Source organism: Centropristis striata, chromosome 8, assembly GCF_030273125.1.
Source record: "Centropristis striata isolate RG_2023a ecotype Rhode Island chromosome 8, C.striata_1.0, whole genome shotgun sequence".
Classification (NCBI taxonomy): Eukaryota; Metazoa; Chordata; class Actinopteri; order Perciformes; family Serranidae; genus Centropristis; species Centropristis striata.
In genome coordinates this window covers 28,183,249-28,203,793 of record NC_081524.1, presented here as the reverse complement: position 1 = coordinate 28,203,793, position 20,545 = coordinate 28,183,249, and the positions used below count along the sequence as shown (strand labels likewise).

The following is a 20,545-nucleotide window of genomic DNA, read 5'->3' as shown; positions in this document are numbered from 1 at the left end:
CAAAGTAGTTATAGAAGAGTAGAACTTTAGCTATGGTGGTCATAGTATGTCTTTTGTGCTCTGATGTAATATTGTGTTATCCCCTATACTCTCCAATTTAAACATTTATGGTTGAATAGGTTCTTACTGTAGTGCTGGGCCTTGCTGTATTCTAAATTTGACAAACATTTGTCCTCTGGATGCAAAAACAGATTTGACACATTTTAGTTCTATAAGCTCAGATAATGAATTCTTGATTCAAACGCTGTAAACGTGCCAGTCCCTCCAAAAACTTGGGAACAAGACAGCAAGCCTCTGTTAAAACATGGAAACACAATCACCAAAGACTCTTTGGAGAAGGTGACAATCTGCTAGTAGAAATTTTACAAGTCCACAAAGTCAATCTCTTTTAGTCAATCTTGTTAATAGAGCTTCTCCAGGGCTTGTTACTTGATGATATTAGATACGATAGAATTAGTTTTCTGCTTTAAGCTTTAGGAAAGTCTTTAAATATATTGCTATATTGCTCTTTTTGTGCATTTGTGAATCGACAAAGCTCAATTGTAACCACTCTGGCAGTAGATCTAGCAATAGCTCGGCTGTCAGTCCTGTTTTGTCCTCTTTTCCTTATCATTTTATAACTGCACCTCGTGTTTTAGTCAAAGGACCAGAGGCACTCTACAAGCTGAACCAATAAATCTGGGCTCATTGAATCCTGGCATATTTTGTTTATCTCCCAACAACTCTGAAGGGGATGCCCATCTCATCGTCATTGCTTTTTACCCACACACACACACACACACACACACACTCACACACACACACACACACACACACACACACACACACACACACACACACACACACACACACACACACACACACACACACACACACACACATATACATTCCTGGGCTTAACATGCTGCTGGTTTCTGAGCACAGATGACATGTGCTGTTGAGGAGGAGAGACCTTCACCCTCATCCAAGGACCAGAGTTTGTTTGTAGAGCCCATGGAGATGGTTGTTAAATGGGGAAGGGAGGCAGTTTAGTGGAAAGGTTTCGTTTGAGGGGAGGCAGTCGATGCTCCCTCTAATCGCTCCTCTGTTCATTGTGCACACAGCCATGCAGGAGAAAAGATCCTCATCTTACATGCACACCAATTACTGGATTACCCTAAATAACCAGATAGAGGTTGCAGTTAGATAAGACTGGTAACATTGTTTCCCATAGAGTTACATGATTATTTAGTCATTAATTAGGAAGATGTGTGCTGGCCTGTTGCACATATTTTAAGTTCTACAAGGTAATAGAAAAATAATTAGCTTTCGAACACCAGGGCCACCACATTCTATTGTACTCTCATACCACTACTGTACACTAAAGTAAATTGAAGTATGACTTTAATCTGATTATACTTGAAAATGGCATTCACAGGGTTCTACACAGAACTCTACAGAACTGTGGCATTTAGATATCCTCTGTTTATTTCACTACCTATCCTCACAGACATTCTTGTTTGTTTTTTCATCAGGATGACCACGAGAGCGGCTCTAGCTCCACCAGTCGCAGTGTCTCAGACAGCTCCAAGGCCGTGGCCAAGCCCCGCCGCCTTCAGCAGGCTGCCCCCAGCGACCCGGACCTGCCCCCAGGTGAGTGATGATCTTGGGGCCATTGGGGCTATTCCACCTCCCTGTTCAGAGAATGACCACCAGGGCAGGCTCTGTGGGGGAGGATGGGGCCACAGAATGAGGAAGAGATTAGGACCTATTACACCACAGAGAAATTTTGTTATATCTTAAAGCCTCTCAGAATGCTAAAGAGTCCAAATAATTGGACTTAAATCTACTGACTTATTGTTGCCCAAAGCCTGCAGTGCTCAGTGCCAGATTCAAATGAAGGCTATACCTGTTTACACTGTGAGAAATATTGTGTTTGGGATGAGCTGCACAGCACTGCATTTTTAACCAGTGTAAATCAGATAGAGAGAGTGCGGGGGATGTGTCTGTGATAAATCACACAGTGATGGCTCTTATCAACAAGGCCACTTGACCAAATGCCTCCTACAGGGCCATGGATTCCATACCTGCCTTACTCCTGCACTTTACTGCACCTCACAAAGAACGGCCTTGTTTGATTGCAGCTAGATTATGGCCTTTTAAAAATATCTATGAATTGTTTTGTCAATTTGTAACTGTCTTTAAGAAATAAAGAATAATACATCAAACTTATTGATTAGAAAACTTTTTTCGTTATGTTTATGCTGCCAAAGAAAATTGGAATCTCATTAAAATGTGTGTAAAAGTGTATAAGGATGCAACACTTCAGTAATCTTATTGAGTTCCTCAACAAACAACCTCCCAGACACATTGTGAAAAAAATTGAAGCAATGGAAAGTTCTTGGGGAATAGAAAACATATCCAGAGAAACTGGTAAGAAAAAAGGTGGCAAAGGGCATACTAAAATGTAAAGAACAGTTATGGCTTTTAGAGAGAAAAAAATGAACAAGAAAAAAAGTACAGAGATGGGGGTCTTGAGCTCTAAGAGCTAGGTCACAGTCTAACACCCAACCATAAGGCTCACTCCCGAAGCCCAAGTATGCATGAATGTATGAACCTTCACTTCTGGCTGGTTGTGTCTGGGGAGGATCCATTTCCAGCCCTGATGTTATGAGATAATATCTCTCCCCAGCTGTTAAAGCAGGGTGCCTCACACCCCAGCATCTCCCTTTGGGCCTGCCTCCAACAGATCCCCCAGGTGTGTGCATGTGTGTGCGTGTCTCAGTGAGTGCCTGTGTGTATGTTTTTAAGTGTAATGTAGTGTTAATTTGTGTGCACACCCCATAGTGCTCCAGCAGTGGACCTTGTTTCAACCCATTACAGGCTGTAGAGACAACTCTGAGGTCAAAGGTTGCAGCACCTCAATAACAGTAAGGAAACAGATGAATGCTGTAATCCCAGCCTTCCTAATTAAAAGGTAGAGGTTAAAAGGTAGATGAGGTAAAACTAACCTGCTATGACTCAGACGGAGGATGTTTTCCTAAGAATAAGATACAAAACAAACCTGTCACAAGTCTTATAAGTAGTTAAAGGATGTTTTTAAAAAGTGTGGACACAGCACAGAATTTCATGGCAGGGCACGTACGCAAGTTTGTAGACTTTCATTCATTAGTCTAGTGAGTTCCTTATTGAAGACTTGTTATTGTCCACTGGCATGGATACAGATGTTGTTGTCCTGTATAGCATTTCCATTTCTGCCTTAGAAAATATAGATAATCTGCATTACCCTGTGATGTTCCCCATATTGTGTGTCCTTAAATATACTGAAAAAAATGCCACTAGCCCCACTATTTCCCACAGCATGTCTCTTTATACCAGCATTAAAGATTACAAAGGCAGAAATATTCCTACCCAGCACGCATATGGGCCTTAATGGATTTGCTCTCAGCTGGAATTTAAGAGAGGCTGTCAAGAGCTTGTTCAAAGTGTCATGGCGCCGGAGATCCAGAGGGAAACTAATCTTTACTCATTTTGCAAATGTAACTATTATCATATTGATATTAAGACAGTGCATAAATATTACAGGAAAACATTTAAGCCAAGCGATATGTTGTGTTGTGTATAATTTCAGATATTTTTAATGTGAAGCATTTCAGCTGTCAAAATATTTTAAATGCTTTACTATTTTAATGTAGGCCTACAGGCTTAGTGTACACTGTGTGGCTGTAATGTATAAGAAAAATTAAAAACTTCAAATTTGAAGATTTGTTGCACTTTGTTGCTTCTGCCTCGAAAGGAATTGATAAAAACAGGTGTGTAGATTGGTGGCAGGAGAGCGGCAGAATATTTGTGTGTGTGTTAGCAGGGGGACCATCGCAGTGCAATGGCCAGTGTTGCCTCTTTGTCATCATCTACGTCGATAAACCTCTGTGTTGCGTCTGCTTCTCTCCCCTTCAAAACAACCAAAACAAAACACGGCCGACACTAAAAAGCAGCCACCAGCAATTATCCAGTCATTTGGCCCTAAGCTCTCACATACTGAATGAATTTATCCTCCCTGTTCTCCCTGTGGTGGAAAATAGTGATGTTAATTCATATGCCATGGGATTGGTAGCCACACAAAGACCAAAGACCAAGTGCTTCCACCTTGGGCGATTCTGTGAGTGATTATGTTTACTGCTGCTTGTGGGGGACCAGTGGCCACTGTTTGTGAGAACCGCATTTCTCTGTTCCAGGGGAATCCTGCTTTGGCCCTATTCACACTGAAAATGTGTTTTGTTTTATATGAGTTCAAAGAGATTTAATAGTGGCAAGTCTCTCTTTGAGTCTAGCTTTAGCCTGCTACCTGTGAGTTGGCTAGATCAAAGTTCTACTCAGGATTTGCAGTTTCAAAGCTGATCTTTCTGAAAAAGCCACAAAAATGTTCATTTTTGGAAGTGCAAGTGCATTTAATATGAAAAGTCTTTGCACTTTGCAGTTTTCTTACAAATTCCATCTTGTCAGTCACGTGTTAACTTGTTATTTTTGATGTTTGTTTGAAAAATGTGTGCACACAGCATCTGCAAGCATCATATTAATGTTTATGTTGTCCTCTACCCAGTTAACTTGTATGTAATTATTCACCAGTTTTTATATCAACCTTTTCCACTGGCAGCACTACATCATTTGGGGATCATTTCTTATGTTTTCCTGATATAACTAATACATTGAGGTGGGTTGCCATATATGAGGTCCAAATTTCAGTCCTAACGTTCTTATTTTGCTCTATAATAATCCTCACACCAAATTTTGATTTTGTTTTCTTATTATAAAAATTGCTGTCTGGAAGGTTTTGTTGTTTCCCCACCCTGCCACAAAAGTACAGAATACACATTATTATATGGGCTAAGTTCAGTGAGCCTATGTGTGTGTGTTCATTCCTGCATTTACTGTGCTGTGTTTGTGTGTTATATTCATGTGTATGTACTGTTGTCTTAGTGCACACCTACATTTATGTGTCAGAAGTGAGTGTGCTTGTGTTGCTTTGTGTGTGTCCAAGAATTGTGCATGCATGGATGGTTGTGTAAGTATGCGTGTGATTGGAGGAGATTGAGATTTGCATGGACTGAAATGCAAACACACTCCTGAGATAAATCCATGGCCCAGTGCTACTGCTGTCCTGGTACTGGGGCCTTTGCTCACAAGATAAATACAGCAGCTGTTCTGGTATTACTGGAAAATGCTACTTAAGAATAGAGAATATCCCATACTGGTAAAGGCTGGAGCTTTCTCCAGCTGGAGCTTTCTTCTGTTCTAGAGACTTGCTGTACCATGTATGATTGGGTTCTGTGAATCTACCATTTTACTATAAGAGGCTAGGGCTAATAGATTGGCTAACATGATCAAGTGGTAATAGAACATAATAACATAGCTTTGCAGTATTTCTATTACCCTGACCCTGCTGTTGTGGAAGTTTGATCCTTGTACCACTATGTTTATGTTCCTGGTATTTTTTATTTTACATATAAAAGATAAAATTAAATGGGATTGGGATTTATAGAATTTTGTGAACTATATGTCCCACAGTAGCTACTGTATATATTCTCTTGGCTACATTGCTAACTGTAATAATTACATTTTTAGAATAACACAGCAGGTCCAACTTACAGTACATTTACTGTGTGATGGACTTGTCAATCTCTCTCTCTAAGGCTAATAACTGGCAAGGCTGATAACTGCTAATACTTTCCATATACAGGAGAAATGGTGAGCACGGACAGTATAGTGTTTCTTTCCTGTATTGCACAGAAGAGAGTACTTGGCCTGTTCTGAGATCACATAAAGGAGCTGGTTTTTCCAGTCATTTTATGGTTGAACAGTTTTAAGTGGGCTCCTTCCCTGTGGGCTGCAGCACAGGTGCTGGCTGTGTCAATTGTTTACAGAAGTTCAGTGCAGTGCGATGGCTCGCAGAGAGACGGATTGGGGCCCTGGACTTGGTGCGAGGCAAAAAGAGGTATAGCAAGTGTAAGAGAGTGCAAGAGAGACACTCTGACACGGGTAAATTAGATCCAGAGAGGGAAATAGCAGGAGGTAAAGTGCTGGTTTTACTGCCCAGGCTGCAGGTGCGACAGCAGCTTTCTGACTGACCCCAGAACCACAGGCACACACACACATACACACGCACACACACAGCCACATTCATGCACGCAAGACAGCAGCAAGGCACACACTCAAAGTCCGACAAGCACATGCATGCATGCAAGGCCACGCACAAATGTCACGAACACACGTTGCGTTTATGTGTTGAGTTTATATTATGTCATCCTCTCTTCCTGCCACTCTGTTTGGTCAGGCAGCTAACTCATGAGAATTTTGTCAATTGGATTATGCTAATGCATAGTCGGGCCTGTGTACAAGTGGCAGAACAGTTAACCAATTCATAAATATTTTCATCAACAGAACCATTTACTTCTGCCTAATTATCGGTTCTGTTCTGCCCTGGGCCAGGCATGTAGATACAGGAAGACAAACATTTGGTTTGGAAAATAAGGGAAAAGCATTAAAGGTTTATATGTTTTAACTTGTAGTGACTGTGTTTAACAGTACATGGGAGGAATGAATAATGCCATTGGTCCTGTGGTTAGGAGGATTTATTGCTGTATATTTTCATATTTTATGGTCGAAACTCCCCTGTCTGTAATATTTTAAGTTCTTTCTTACTTCGTTGAGTAATGACCTTAGCATGTATGTTTTTCCTGCGAAGCTTCTGTTTCTGGGCGTCACTGTGGCCATTAGGAGGTACTGCTAACACTGCAGGATGGCTCCCCCAGCTTTGCTGAAACCCAATCTATCGGACCGCTCTTTCTCTCCTGCTAGCTCTGGGTTGCTACATCCCTCCGCCTCTTCACCACAAAGCTGCCTGCCCCCACCTTTCTATATTCCATCACAGAAGTGTCTGTCTCATTCTATTCATATCACATAATGCAGTAAAACTTTGAAAGTGAGTGATGACATAAACTTGTCCAGCCAACATACTGTAAAATTAATCTGTATTGAGTGTTTTCACACAGGACGCCCATTTGGTTGTTTTTTTTAATTCTTCTCATCATTGTCAAATACTTTGTCTTCTATAAATATGTATAAAGTTCTGTATTTTGTATGTGTGAAGTCATGTGTATGCTAATCCAATGAATCTTGTGTATGTTTAAGTGAACATGCAGGCTCCTCAGTGGGTTAACGGTCTGGGGAGGGATATGTTTAAGGCAGCATGTGCATAGTTTTGGGTTAAACAGGACTTTGCATCTGAAGGGAGAGCTCTTCAGAGATTCATAAATTCACTCAGGATTTGTAGTGCTGCTCAGGCACGGTGAGGAGTAAAAATGTTTTCTTATGGATATTTAGCTTCTTTCACTTAACATGTCCAATGGATAGACTTGAGGCAAAGAATAACATGTCAGGACCTCCTTTTATTTACGAGCCAATGAGGATGGCTTGGGTCAGTTGTGTAGTAGAGCTGTAGACTAGACTTTTGGGGAATGCAGCTCTGGATTTGACTCTATGACGGTGTTTCAGCACTAAGTTCATGTTTCCTGATAGTAGATGTCTGCTGTTATGCTACTATGTCGTCCTGTGAGATGTCTATAGGGTATGTTTTGTGTATGCATATTTTTATGTGGATTAATTGTGCAGTTTAAGTTGTTTCTCATATGTTTTCCCATGTGTTTGTAGGTTACGTGCAGAGTCTGATCAGACGTGTGGTGAACAACGTGAATATTGTGGTGAACAACCTGATCCTGAAGTACGTGGAAGATGACATTGTGCTGTCGGTCAACATTACCTCGGCAGAGTGCTACACTGTGGACGATATATGGGAGAGAGCCTTCATGGACATCACTGGTGAGCAATGGCTGCTTACATTCCTTGGTAGTGGGATTAACTAGTAAATCCACTGAGACAAGAACCCATATACTACAGTAAGTGTTTAATTTTGTTAGTTCAAACTGAGGTCAAACTTACATATCAGACAAGTTTAAACATGGCTCTTTGTGGAAATGCCCAGTGACAGCTGCCAGAATGGTCTCTTATTCAGACTCCCCAGCCCGGTTGGAGTATGTGTAGGTCCAATGCACAGTCAGCTTTGATATAGAAAAGAGCTTACATTTAAAACAAGAAAAGATGAATGTGGTGGGGGATTTTAAACATAAGCCTGCCACTTTTAAACAGAACAGTAGGAAGTGCAATCCCTCTGGGCCCTTGCTTTTGATGGCTGCAGGGTTCATTTGTTGTGTTATTTTGGTTAATTCCTACAGGTAATTACTTACTAATTACATTTAGGAAAGAATAAGGAGGTTACGTTGAATTGCTCATTCCTGAGAACTAGGGCAGCTCAGTATGACAAATAACAGAATCACGATTATTTTGGTCGATGATGACATCAGTATTATTGACATTAACATTAACATGATTACTCATTGACTTTGGAAATATCATGCATTTATTGAACTTAAAAAACAAACAAACTTCTCTTTTAAACAGTAGATTTTCTTGCACTGTAAAAATAATCAAATTGAAAATTAAAAAAAAATTCAGTTTTTAAAAATGTATAAATAAATTATATATAATATGTAAATATATATACATTAAAATAAATAATAGATCAAAAATAAATTATATTATCTTATTTCATTCCACAACCTATTGAAAAAAACAAAATGTACATTCAACATTTTGGTAAAGCCAAAGGGCATATTTTGAAAATGGAATATCTCAGTTATCTTGTTTTCATCATCTTTGGAAGTTATTAGCTGCAAAATGTTTCTCAGAACTGGTAAGTTGCTTGCTAGTCTATAACATTTCCTTTTTAACCGTCTCTAGGAGAGTAGTATCCAACTCCAACTAGATCTGAACATAGACTAGAATATACACTCACCAGCCACTTCTTTATGTACACCTGTTCAACTGCTTGTTAAGGCCAATCACATGGCAGCATCCCAAAGCATTCAGGCATGTAGACATAGTCAGGACGACCTGCTGAAGTTCATAGCGAGCATCAGAATGGGAAATTTCACAAACTGCGGATCTACTGGGATTTTCACACACAACCATCTCAAGGGTTTACAGAGAATGGTCCGAAGAAGAAAATATATCCAGTGAGCCTTGATGCCTTGTTGATGCCAGAGGTCAGAAGAGAATGGCCAGACTGGTTCAGCAGTAACTCAAATAACCATTCGTTACAACCAAGGTATGCAGAAGAGCATCTCTGAATGTCCAACATATAGGATTATGGAACAGGTGGACTACAGCAGCAGGTGCCACTTTATTAGGTACATCTTGCTAGCTAATAAAGTGGCCGGTGTGTTTAACATGGAGAACAACAGACTACATGGAACTCTGTTTGTCACATTGTTGTGTTCTGTATGTAGTGCCTAAGCTCACCTTTGAAAATCAACTTGTTGTGCAGAGCCAAGAGGGAGCGTGGCATCTTAGGGTTTTCCTGAATTTTATAGATGTTCCATAAAAACAATAAATGTTTAAAATCCCTCTGCATTTGTTCACTGCAGCAATACTATTGGTTTACTGCGCAAGAATTACAATTATTTAAAACTTACACAACCATCATAACCTTGAAGCAAAAAGTGTTTCTGTATAGGGAGTCACAAAACCAAAATTAACAGAGAATTCATGAAGCGATCATTTTTAGTTATCACTGTGGAATTTCCGGTTCTTTAATTGAGGGAGACCCAACAACCCCCCAGCTAGTAAAGCAAGCAGTGGTTACGACAGTAGTTACTGGCACTGAGAATTAAACAATTCTGGGAATTATGAGTCCTTTTATCAGTACTTAAAAAAAAAAAAAATCAGTAATCAGTTATCTGTTGGGGGGTGGTGGAGAGTGAGTGAGTCAGTGACAAACTGAGAATCTGATGATCATCCAACACACACACACACACACACACACACACACACACACTTGGTTGTACCTCTTGTAAATGCTGCATTACACAACAGCTCTGTGATGTCTGCTGAGTATCATCTCCCCTGATTCTGTGGATCACAGATAATGAGGATTTACTGTCAGGGCCTGCTCTCTGTTAGTGAGACTCAGTGTCTGTAGGATTGTATTGGTTTGTGTTTAATGATACCTCTCTGTAGGCTTCCATTTCTCAGTGTGCAAACGTTTATGTGAACATGTTTGATTAGTGTCAAACCAGTAGGTCAACCTCTTATGTGTTCAATGCAAAATAATCCACATACAATTTGTTTTCTCTTTCCTCTGCGTAGCTCCAGAGCTGGTCCTAAGGAAAGTGATCAACTTTGCTGACTGTACTGTGTGCTTGGACAAGCGGAATGCTAGTGGCAAGATCGAGTTTTACCAGGACCCGCTGCTGTACAAATGCTCCTTCAGAACACGTCTCCATTTTACCTATGACAACATCAATTCCAAGATCCCATCTGTCATCAAAGTGAGCAGCTCCAAATTGTACCAATAACTTCATAACAGTCATTGTCCTTCCCCAGCTCAATACTTAGAAAGGGCTTTATATGGGTAGATCTGATGCCCTTTTGGTATCATCCAAATGAGAAGCTTAAATTTTTCATAGCGGCTTACAGTTGTTAGAGGAACATGTGACGTACTTATGTTAGGATAGCTGTTCTCAAGTCAATGGCAGGATAGTGACTAATTTCAGTCCATTGTTCTGGATATATATGGAAGACAGCTGTTTGTTTTTGCAAGATTTTACTTTCCGGACTAAAATGCAGGATAATGATACAACGAATATGATGTGTGACTTCAGTACCAACAGTATTTGGTTTCTCACTGAAGTTGTTCCTAAGAAGATTTGACATTAATTTCAGATCATTTTTGGTATGCCTATCTGAAAAAAAGGTACTTTATTTAGTTCTGGTAGTTTGGAAGAAGCAACTTTAGAGTCTAGTTAACTATCTCATGTCAGGAAGCAACAGATTTTGGACTACTGGTGTGTTTATGTGTGTGGCTGTATTGGTTGTTCATGTGGGAGAGATTAGTTTATGAAGTCGGATTTAAACTATTTCTGATGGAAACAGTAATGTAAATTATTTTACGGATGCATTTTAATTAACCTCTGAAACCCAAGGTAGGAATCACAAACAGGTTTTGCCTCGTTACAGTAGATGTATCTGTTACAGCATGTTGCACAATAGCATTGCTAAGGCCACCCATTATTGTACTCCAGTGTCTTCTGTTATTTAAATACAAAATATATAATAACCCCTCTGCCTCAATGAAAAGCTTTGTATCTCCTGTAGATAAATACTATAAACACAGTTTTCATTTGGATCTGATTTCTTTAATCCAGTTTTTATTTTATGGGATATATCTTCTTCTTTCTTGTTATATACAGTATTTATACTATACAGTATTCAAATCATTCAGACCATCATTTATAGCTATAGGTAATCATATTTATCAGGAGAAGAAATTTGTCTTCCACTTGTAAATCTCAGCATCCACCAGTTTGGCAGGGGGGAATCCATGTCAGTTGTTACAGGGGCAGCACTTCTCTTTTTTTTCTCCACATTAAGCAGGAGTCCACCAGAATCATAATTGAAACCATCTCATATGCTTGTATTCTCTATGTTTCCTCAGATCCAGACCATGGTGGAGAGCCTGAAGTTGTCGATCACTGATCAGCAGCTGCCCATGTTTATCCGCATTTTAGAGCTCATTATCGCCCTCTACTACGGGGAAATTGGAGGACACAAAGAGGGCGAAGGAGAAGAGGGCAGTGTTCTTGTCAGGGAGGTTGGGGCAATTTTACCTGGTGAGTGAGGTCTCTCAGAGAGGGCAGTGACAATTCTGTCTCTGACTATTTGATTTTTGGTCATTTTTTGTTTTTTAGATTTATCCCCAAAAAAAACCCAAACATGCTGGGTTGCTTTTTTTCTTTAAAAAATTGTAATTTTTGCTCTTCATGTATTTGTTCACTTAGAATAAGTCGTCCTCTTTTTATGGCTGAAGGCCCTTTTTTTTTTCTTGTGCTGCAGCTACTTTATATTTCTAATCATATAGCAGGCAAAATAAGTATACAACTAAAAAAGCTAAATTTCATTTTTTTCTTCTATCCAAATTAATTTAGAAATGATATATTGAGGCCTCACAGTGATGTAAAATGTGTGTCAGTATAATTCCTGTAGCAGCCATATTTCTCAGACAAAATGTGGTTGAAAGCTCTGAAGTGGTTAATGAGCCATCAGACCATGCAGAAAGCTTTGAAGCTTTTCCTTAGACAGTGTTTTCGTCTCATGACGCTCTGCATGTTGCCTTGCTCCGTTCAGGGGCTATGTCTGTCCATATGCTGCTGTTGTTCCTAAACGGGACATTTAACATCACTTTGACCATGGTGTGCACTCCTCCTGCTTTTTCCACAAACAAAAGCTGGAGCGTGTAACTCAACACAGGCCGTTGTCGTCAGGCCTGATCCCCTCCATGTGGATAGAGGCAGGAGAGAGGAGGATGAAGGGAAGACACGAGGATGAATCAAACACAGGCCCATCTCTGTCTTTCAGATTGAAGCACCATATGAAATCACACTCCCCATGTCCAGGAGCTGAACAAAACACACACATGCAGCCACTTTTTTTTAGTTACATACCACACACACACACACACACACACACACACACACACACACACACACAGACTATATACTTTTAATAGCTGCAGCCACCCCCCTAAAAAATCCCCACCTCATTCCCAAAACACCCATCTCATCTCTCCCCAACTGCTCATCTTCATCTGAGCCAAATAGAACAGGATCAAGTCCCAGATCCCACTGGGCTAAATCAGCCTCTGTAGCACCAGGAGCAAATTATGGTGCAGGGGAAGTGGTAGGCAGAGGGGAAGCAGGCAGCCCAACACAATACAGCCCATTCGCTCACTCCCTCTAACTCGCTCCCTCTAACTCGCTCCCTGCCTGTTGGCCTGGAACTTTTACTGCAAGTTGGCGCAGCTTCCAGTTCAGTGTCCAATGCCAGATGTAAGAGTCGGTGTCATGCTACTGCTATGCGGAGCCTCTGAGAATGAATTAGTATCCCATCACAAAAATATACAAGAGGGGACCAGCTCTTGGAACCTGAGCGCCCCCAGATCTTGTTATGCTGGAAGTAATCGACAGAGTGAAGAAGCTGGAGGGGCGGGGGGCGGGCAGTTGTGTGTGTATGTACTGTAGTCGGTGTGTGTGTGTTTGTTGGGAGGTGTTTGGGCTTCTGCAGGAACATATTGTTTTAGTGTATTCATTTCAGATTTAAGGAGTAAAATGCAATTATTTTAATAATAGTAACAGAGTCGCAGCTCAAATGATTTATTATTTGTAATAAGAAAATATAATGTATTTTTCTTAACCAGTAAAGACAGACTTTACTATTGATAGGTTCTGAGTTCTACAACATTCATGTATGTTGACGTTTATAGTGACTGACTTGGCTTACATGCATATTTATTTTTAGTGGGCTGTAGTTTGTAGGAAACAATCATTGTCACATGATTGCTGGAACATGATCCCAGTATCGTACATAGCCCTTCATCACATTGATTTGATTTCCCATAGGCTGCTTGTGCTGAGTCTTTGCTGTATAATCTTGCTCCAATGCCCTCCATGCATGTGTGTGCATGTGTTTCTTTTTTAACTCTTGTTTACACTTGAATATAAATTTCCCCCCTATGCGAAGGTGTTTTTTTTTGCCAATTAAGTGGAAAAGGCCTTTTAATGTGTTTATGTGGCCATGATTCACTGTAGTTGCATGTTGTTTGTTTGATTCTGTCTCTGTTAGGTAAGCGCCAATGTCTCATTAATGAATAGCACTAATAGGTAGACGGTGCGGGATACTTGTGTGTCACTAACCAAAGCAACCTTTCAGTCAGGATTTGACGATTAGTTTTCCTACTGTCTGAAATTCAATGAAGTCTGTGAAACACAGTAAAAATTTCAGCGGTTGGAAACATAGATGACTAACATGCTTGAATGGACCAGCTGGTCACGGCACCGAAGCTGTACGGTTTCAACAAGTATGTGAAGAATTATGAACCGAGGACTGTGGCTGCTCAAGTGTGGCAGGGTGCGTGTGTGTGTGCACCTTTCTATATAGCATATATGTGAGCATGTTTATGAGTGTTTTTCCAATGGTGTATGTAGGTGTTTTGTGCTTTGTATGTATGTGCATATGACTTAGTGTTTAGTGTTTGCTTTGTGGGAGTGCCTCTGAGTCCCAAGAGGCCTGTAGAATGGAATGGACCATCACACACTTATCAGTCAGAGGCCACAGGCTATCTGCCCATTTTAAACCTCATGTGGCTCCCTTATGCTAGCCCAGTGACGTGACTGGGCCTCTTTTTAATCATCGTTTCACTTTTTAATATCGGTGTGAAGACCTGGAGGCCATTTAGTTTAGAAGTCTGTGGACATGGATGAAACAGCTTTTTGTCTTACGGAGTGTTTTATATTCTCCTGCCATGACTGCTAAAATGGATTTTAAAATATTTTGATGTTAATGTCACGCTGGTAGTGTTGAATTTAAACAATATGCAACACACATGTTGATATGTGTTCCATTCGTTTATATCAAAGTAGATAAGCGTGAGCACATGAGTGTGTGTGTGTGTGTATGTGTGTGTACTGTATTACCTGTGAGGAGGTGATAAACAGACAGATCTGAGCAGATGCACGAGACGAAGAACAGAGTAGTCTGTACTCAGTGGTCAGGTAACTAATCCACCTCTCCCTCTATAAACATGGAGGGACATCTACTGGCCTGTGAGGGCACTGCCTTCTCTCACTGTTTCCCTCTCACTGTCTCAATGTCACTCAGCTGTTCACTCACTTACACACCTACTCCCTCACTAGCTTATACATACACTGCTGCCTGGAGGCCTTGGTCTCATGGAAACCAACCGTGACCCTGACACATCTTTTTACATAGTGCTCCTGGGCTCAGCTTATGGACATGCGCGTGCTTATGTGTTGCCACACTTGTGAGTTGTCCACGAAAAAGACCCAGTCAGACCAGACTTTGGTTGCTCTCATGGTGAAGCAGAGAACAGAGTTGGTTGTATTTCACACCTGTGTGGTCATAGTGCTCTACTCCACAGCAGCATGTATTTAGCCAGCCCACATCACTCTCTGGGAATTTTTCACTCACTTCTTTGGATTAATACTTCAAAGTCTACTTAAGCCGTTCTGTTTTGATCACTTGATTGGTAATTGTGCTTTTATTTTGATTGCCTTGCATTTCAAACGTAGGCTTCGTCAGGCTGTGACGTGAAGCGAAAGAGCTTAAGTTGTTAAACTGACACCTCAAAGGCTTCCACAGAATGAAAACAAAAAGGAAAAAAAAGAGAAATAACAGATAAAAACCAACTGGGAGATTGGGGGGGAGAGAGAGAGATAAAAAGCCATAACATGGGATTTCCAACTGCCAATTCGCAAAGTGAAAGATTTAATTAAAATATGTCATAATTTTCACCGCCTTAGCCTCTGGGATTCCTAAGCTGTGACCTCACGGACAATATTGTTTTCTCACAGAGGACGTGAGGCCGCGAGGAATGGGATTACACATTCTTGTGTATTGACATCAGTTTCCTCTCTCCCAACGTGTATGGAAACAGACACGATGGGACGAGTTCAGAGGTCGACATCGGGGACCAAGGCAGTGCATGGTGGTTTGGGGAATCCATGGACCCCAAATAATTTGCTGACAGGGGAAAGATAATAGTGAATGAGCTTCACTACACTTCTGCTTGTCTTTTGTTACGTGCAGCGCCAACTTGCAAGTGAAGTCCAAGCTTTCCTACGTCTTCCATCACTTTCTACATTACTCACTTCACCTGGTGTGAGACCTATGCCTTACAGGAGGAAATGCTCCAGTCAACCCCTTGCGCTCTGTCTAGTTGTTGATGCACAGTCACAGTCGACCATTCCTAGCCTTCACCTGAACCCCTAGCCAACTTTGATTGTGCTGATGGCTCATAGCTACTTAGCCTCCCTCATGGCCTCCATTTCAGTCTGTTGGCGTCTAAACAAATATGTGACCCAACCCCCTGCTGCATGCATTGTGGATGTGGCCTGTGCTGTTGGGTCCAGTTCAGACAGCCCTGACCACAGTGATCCACTGGGCCTCGTCAAGGCTGTCTTCTGTCAGGATGCTGGCTGACAGACTGTGCCCTCTGGCCTCCACTGGACTGGACTCCCCCTCTCCCACTCTCTCTCTCTTGTTCATGCAGCACACACATACACTCACACACCTGCATGCTTGAACGTTGGCAGCAACTACTATGAAACTGCCTTGGTCTGTGCTGTTTTTGTGTGTTCAGTTGACAGCTGAAACATCTTGCTTGTATTAAACTACCCTGAGGGCGTGGACAAATTAATTTAATGTGCTACATTTGGGCACACACGCTTCCATTATCAACAGTTTTCACTCTGTTGGACCAGTTTCTTCTCAGGACCTTCCTCTTTTAAAATGTTATCCATTGTAGTAAAAGCATATTAAAGGGAAATTGAGTGTTTTTTCATCTGAAACCTATTTTGAATGCAGTATGAAGTTGGTAACACTATTGGGATTTTTGGTACTTTTGTTTTTTGCAGAAGACAATGACCTTTTTAAACATTCTGATCAAGGATAATTTTGCATTTTTTATTTCTGCGCACCAGCTCATTGTAGGTTTGGAACTGTAAATTGTAACTGTATGAATATTCTTTTGCCACATCTTAAAAAGGCTCTTTATAGGAGTATAAGTAGACCTGTGGACATTAACCCAGACTTTTTCCTATCACTATTCAATGTACATAAAATCATGTGCTCATTTTTGCATTGTGAATAATTATGACATTGTTCCTCTACAGGGATGGATGTGGATATGGAAAGCCAGGGGACTAGTCAGTACTCCAGCCCAGACCTTTACATGCAGCCTGGAAGTCCTGAGGAGGGAGACCAGGGTTGGGTGTCCTGGGCTTGGTCCTTTGTCCCAGCTATCGTAGGCACTGAGGAGGAATATGAGGAAGGCCTCTACCAGCATGGAGAGACAGGAGGCATCCCCAACAACCCACAACAACACACACCAAAAGACCCCATTGTTTCCATAGGCTTCTACTGCACCAAAGCGTCTGTTACTTTCAAGGTAAATCAGCTATTTTTATTACCATATCATTATTTTAAAAATATCACACGTGGGGCTAAAATATGGGCCAACATACATAGGATGAACGACATTTATAGTTTTTTCCACATGTAAAGTCGTATCACGTCATTTGTGACTCGGAAAAACATGATCAACTTAATGTTAAATATCAGAATTAAATGGGTAATAATGAAGTAAGTTCAGCTTCAAAGTATTCTGCATCACACTGACAATTAATAAATGTCATATGCTTTTGAAACAAAAAAATGTATTTCAGAGAAACAAATGCATTACACTTTAGTCAGAGGAAACACAGGGCTCCAGAGCTCAACCGTTTTGCTTGCTCATGTGACAAAAAGTCTGTCAAATTTGTACAAACAATTACATTGGTTGCATCAATTCGCCTGACAGTCTGTCTCTTTATGTGTATGTGCGTAGTGGGTCACTCATGGGTCAGGGAAAAAAAAACAAAGCATGTGTGTATGTGTGAAACTGAACTGTACTCCTCCTTCAGTGACCTCAACGAACTTGAAACATTCTGGTAATTCAAAATAAATAGAAGTATTGATTGTTTCGTCGTCAAGAAAATGGCAAAAAAAAAAAAGCCACCTTGACCAATACTTCTGTTTACAGTCGTTAACATAATGTGATAAGAAATTGGCAATATTGTTGGGAACTGACAAAACCGGCGGCAAAAGGCAAGGTGAAAACTTTTGGGTGCATCTAAATAAAAAACAAATATATTAGTGTTGGTGTGGAGCCCTGCATCAAAAATACATTTTCATGTCCAAAAAAGAATATGGAGCAATAGTGAAGCTAAAAATGTAAATGTATTTAATGTCTGTATTACACAAAAGGTAGGAACAATTTGTGTCGGGAGCTGTTCTGGTAAGTCAGGAAATTCTCCTGATAATTATATTAATTTTGTTATAGCATCTCCTGATTTCAGATACGGTTATGCCAACAATTTGTTTTTTTTCTTGCCACCATTATTGTTTATTCACTCCCACCCCATCCCTGCATCTTATATTTTGTGGTGATTTTCATTTTGAGTCTTAAAGAACAGCTTGATCTTCAGGAAGTTGCAATCCTCTTTGTCTCTGTGTGTGGTATAGGGGAGGGTAGTGTAACCGCTAACTGGCGTCTCGGGTCACGTTAATGTTTTAAACATTATACGTGGTATGATGACTATTCAGAAATGTATCCCAAACTTTAATCCTGCCTGCTCACTCAGAATAGTTGGAATTCATCTGCGTTTCCCCTCAGGTTCAGGCACTTCAGATCACATTACTGCGTGTGTGTGTGTGTGTGTACTTTACAGCGTATGTGATCAGTGAAGGGGAGGTATGTCTCAGGCCAAACAGACCATGGTGCTTTTCTAATAATGTTTAAATTGTTCCTGTATTGTTTGAGTTCTTTTAATCAATTAATTGCCTCTCGTCTGGAGTAATTGCAGACAGCTGAAAGGATGGTTTTTTAAACGTTCGTCTCTTTCCTACAAGGAAGTATTTAGTTTGAGGGAATTTCAGGTCTTTGAACAGCCACTGCTTGAACCTGGCTTTGACATGGACATGGAATCAGAGAGGTATTTTTAGATTGCTGACCCATTACTCCCTAGATCTGTTTGATCAGAGAAATTGGCAGTATAATTTAATGACTTTAACACACATAATGCATAGTTCAGCGCTTACCATTTGTTCCCCTCTTTTGCTTTTGTGCACTTGCCAAACACTCATTGCATGCCAGACTTCATGCCATTCTTTTCTTTTGGTATTTTCATTTATTTCAACAATAGCATATATCAATTGTTTTCAAACTCTTTTTAAACTTTTCATTAGATCTTCTCCACAGTGTTATAAAGACAAAGTACCCCACTATCCACATCCAATGTTATAAAATTTCCAAAATGCCTCATAAAGAATCATGTGATTTGTGTTGGACTCCCGAAGCCTTTACGTGGGCCAAATTGAAATAATGGAGATGTAGCAGGGACTGTAGTGGTAGCAGTAGCTCTGTGTTGTTTCAGGCCTTGGTACGGGTAGAATTGCCCCACCAGTCCAGCTCGGCAAATGCCACATTAGCCATATTCTTATTGGATAAACGGTTATGAAGTTCGTGTACGTCTGATCGGCAGCTCTTCAGGATTAGTGCTACTATGCATTGATATTGTTATAGCAATTCTTTAGTTAGTTAATTTAACATCCTTGCTCACCGCTGCTCCCAGGGACCTGTGGGTCGGGGTGGAGTGGTCCCCGCACGTGATTAAACCATCAGAATCGAAAGAGGGAAAAGGAGCAAGGGTGAGAGAGTCTGCTCCATCAGTAGGGATAATAAGGCACAGCTGCTCCTTGCTCTGCACCTGCTTCCTGTGTTAAAAGTTGAGTGGGTTAGGGCCTGCACAGTTCAGTTCGACACCCACATATTTTAGACCGGACAACCTCAAAAGCCTCACAGCTCTGTACACCTTTCACTTTAACCAACAAGTTTTGAGCAGGCACTCCGTCTCTCTCTGCCTCCAAACCATCTCTACACACAGAATTTATGCTCTAATCAGCAATCCCTCTTGTTTTATTAATTTACTTGATTATTCAATGAACAATCACTTGTACATTGTCAGTTTACCCATTGGTATCCTGAGCGCTTTAGTCATGTTCTGATTGTCATCCCCAATAAAGCCAGAGTGGGCCTCCCCTAGAATCACAAAGGAGCGGCTGTCATGTGGTTTGATGAATGTCTTTGGCCTGGGTCCAAACTTGGAATAGAAAACAACCAAAAAGTCCCAAGGCTGGCATCCAGTCTCTGATCTAAGAAAATGTCATCTGTCCTTGTTTGGTTGTTATTGTTTCTGGTTTTAAGCGTTATTTTCCGGGGCCTCGTTGCCCTTCACATTCAAAGACTTGCAAAGCTTTTGTTTATTTTTCATATCATGTATCTGTTTCAGCAGTGATTTGCGAGTACACATTCGCGCACACACACAAAGAGACATATGCTTTCCAGTTTTTACTGTTGAATTTATGTGACATCTGTATTATTTTTCTGTCAAACAAAACGCAACTTTCCCTCATCACCCAATATTTTGAGGTGGCAAAATCTCCTCTTTGTTGAATCCCTTTTCATTTGAATAATGCAATTTTAAGACTTGTTTAATCTATTTTTGATCTGTTGTATTTTGAAGTATACCTAAGTTATCTTTTGGATTTCACAAAACCTGCAACACCAATTTAAACATTATAAAGACTTCAGTATATTGCTTTGATGTATTTTTGGCATCTATTGAAGCTTTAATCTTGTAGAAGTTGAGTAGTATTTTTTTCATGGATAGAAAACAAAATAGTTAAATAGCTTGTGATTTCCTTGTTATACTATGGTCATCTCAAAGGCAAAAATATGTAGCTTAGACTGCAAATGAATGTGTTTATTTGATTATTATCT

General features: G+C 40.5%; 1 protein-coding gene across 1 annotated transcript in view; it reads left to right on the top strand.

Moving 5' to 3' along the window:
* LOC131976529 (intermembrane lipid transfer protein VPS13B-like) overlaps nucleotides 1-20,545 on the top strand; it is a 353,761-nt gene that overhangs the window by 21,785 nt on the left and 311,431 nt on the right. The window contains exons 4-8 of the mRNA XM_059339603.1: nucleotides 1,515-1,632; nucleotides 7,687-7,854; nucleotides 10,240-10,421; nucleotides 11,588-11,762; nucleotides 16,839-17,113. Of these exons, the coding sequence (XP_059195586.1) occupies nucleotides 1,515-1,632; nucleotides 7,687-7,854; nucleotides 10,240-10,421; nucleotides 11,588-11,762; nucleotides 16,839-17,113 (918 nt within the window). The remainder of the gene's footprint in view (nucleotides 1-1,514; nucleotides 1,633-7,686; nucleotides 7,855-10,239; nucleotides 10,422-11,587; nucleotides 11,763-16,838; nucleotides 17,114-20,545) is intronic.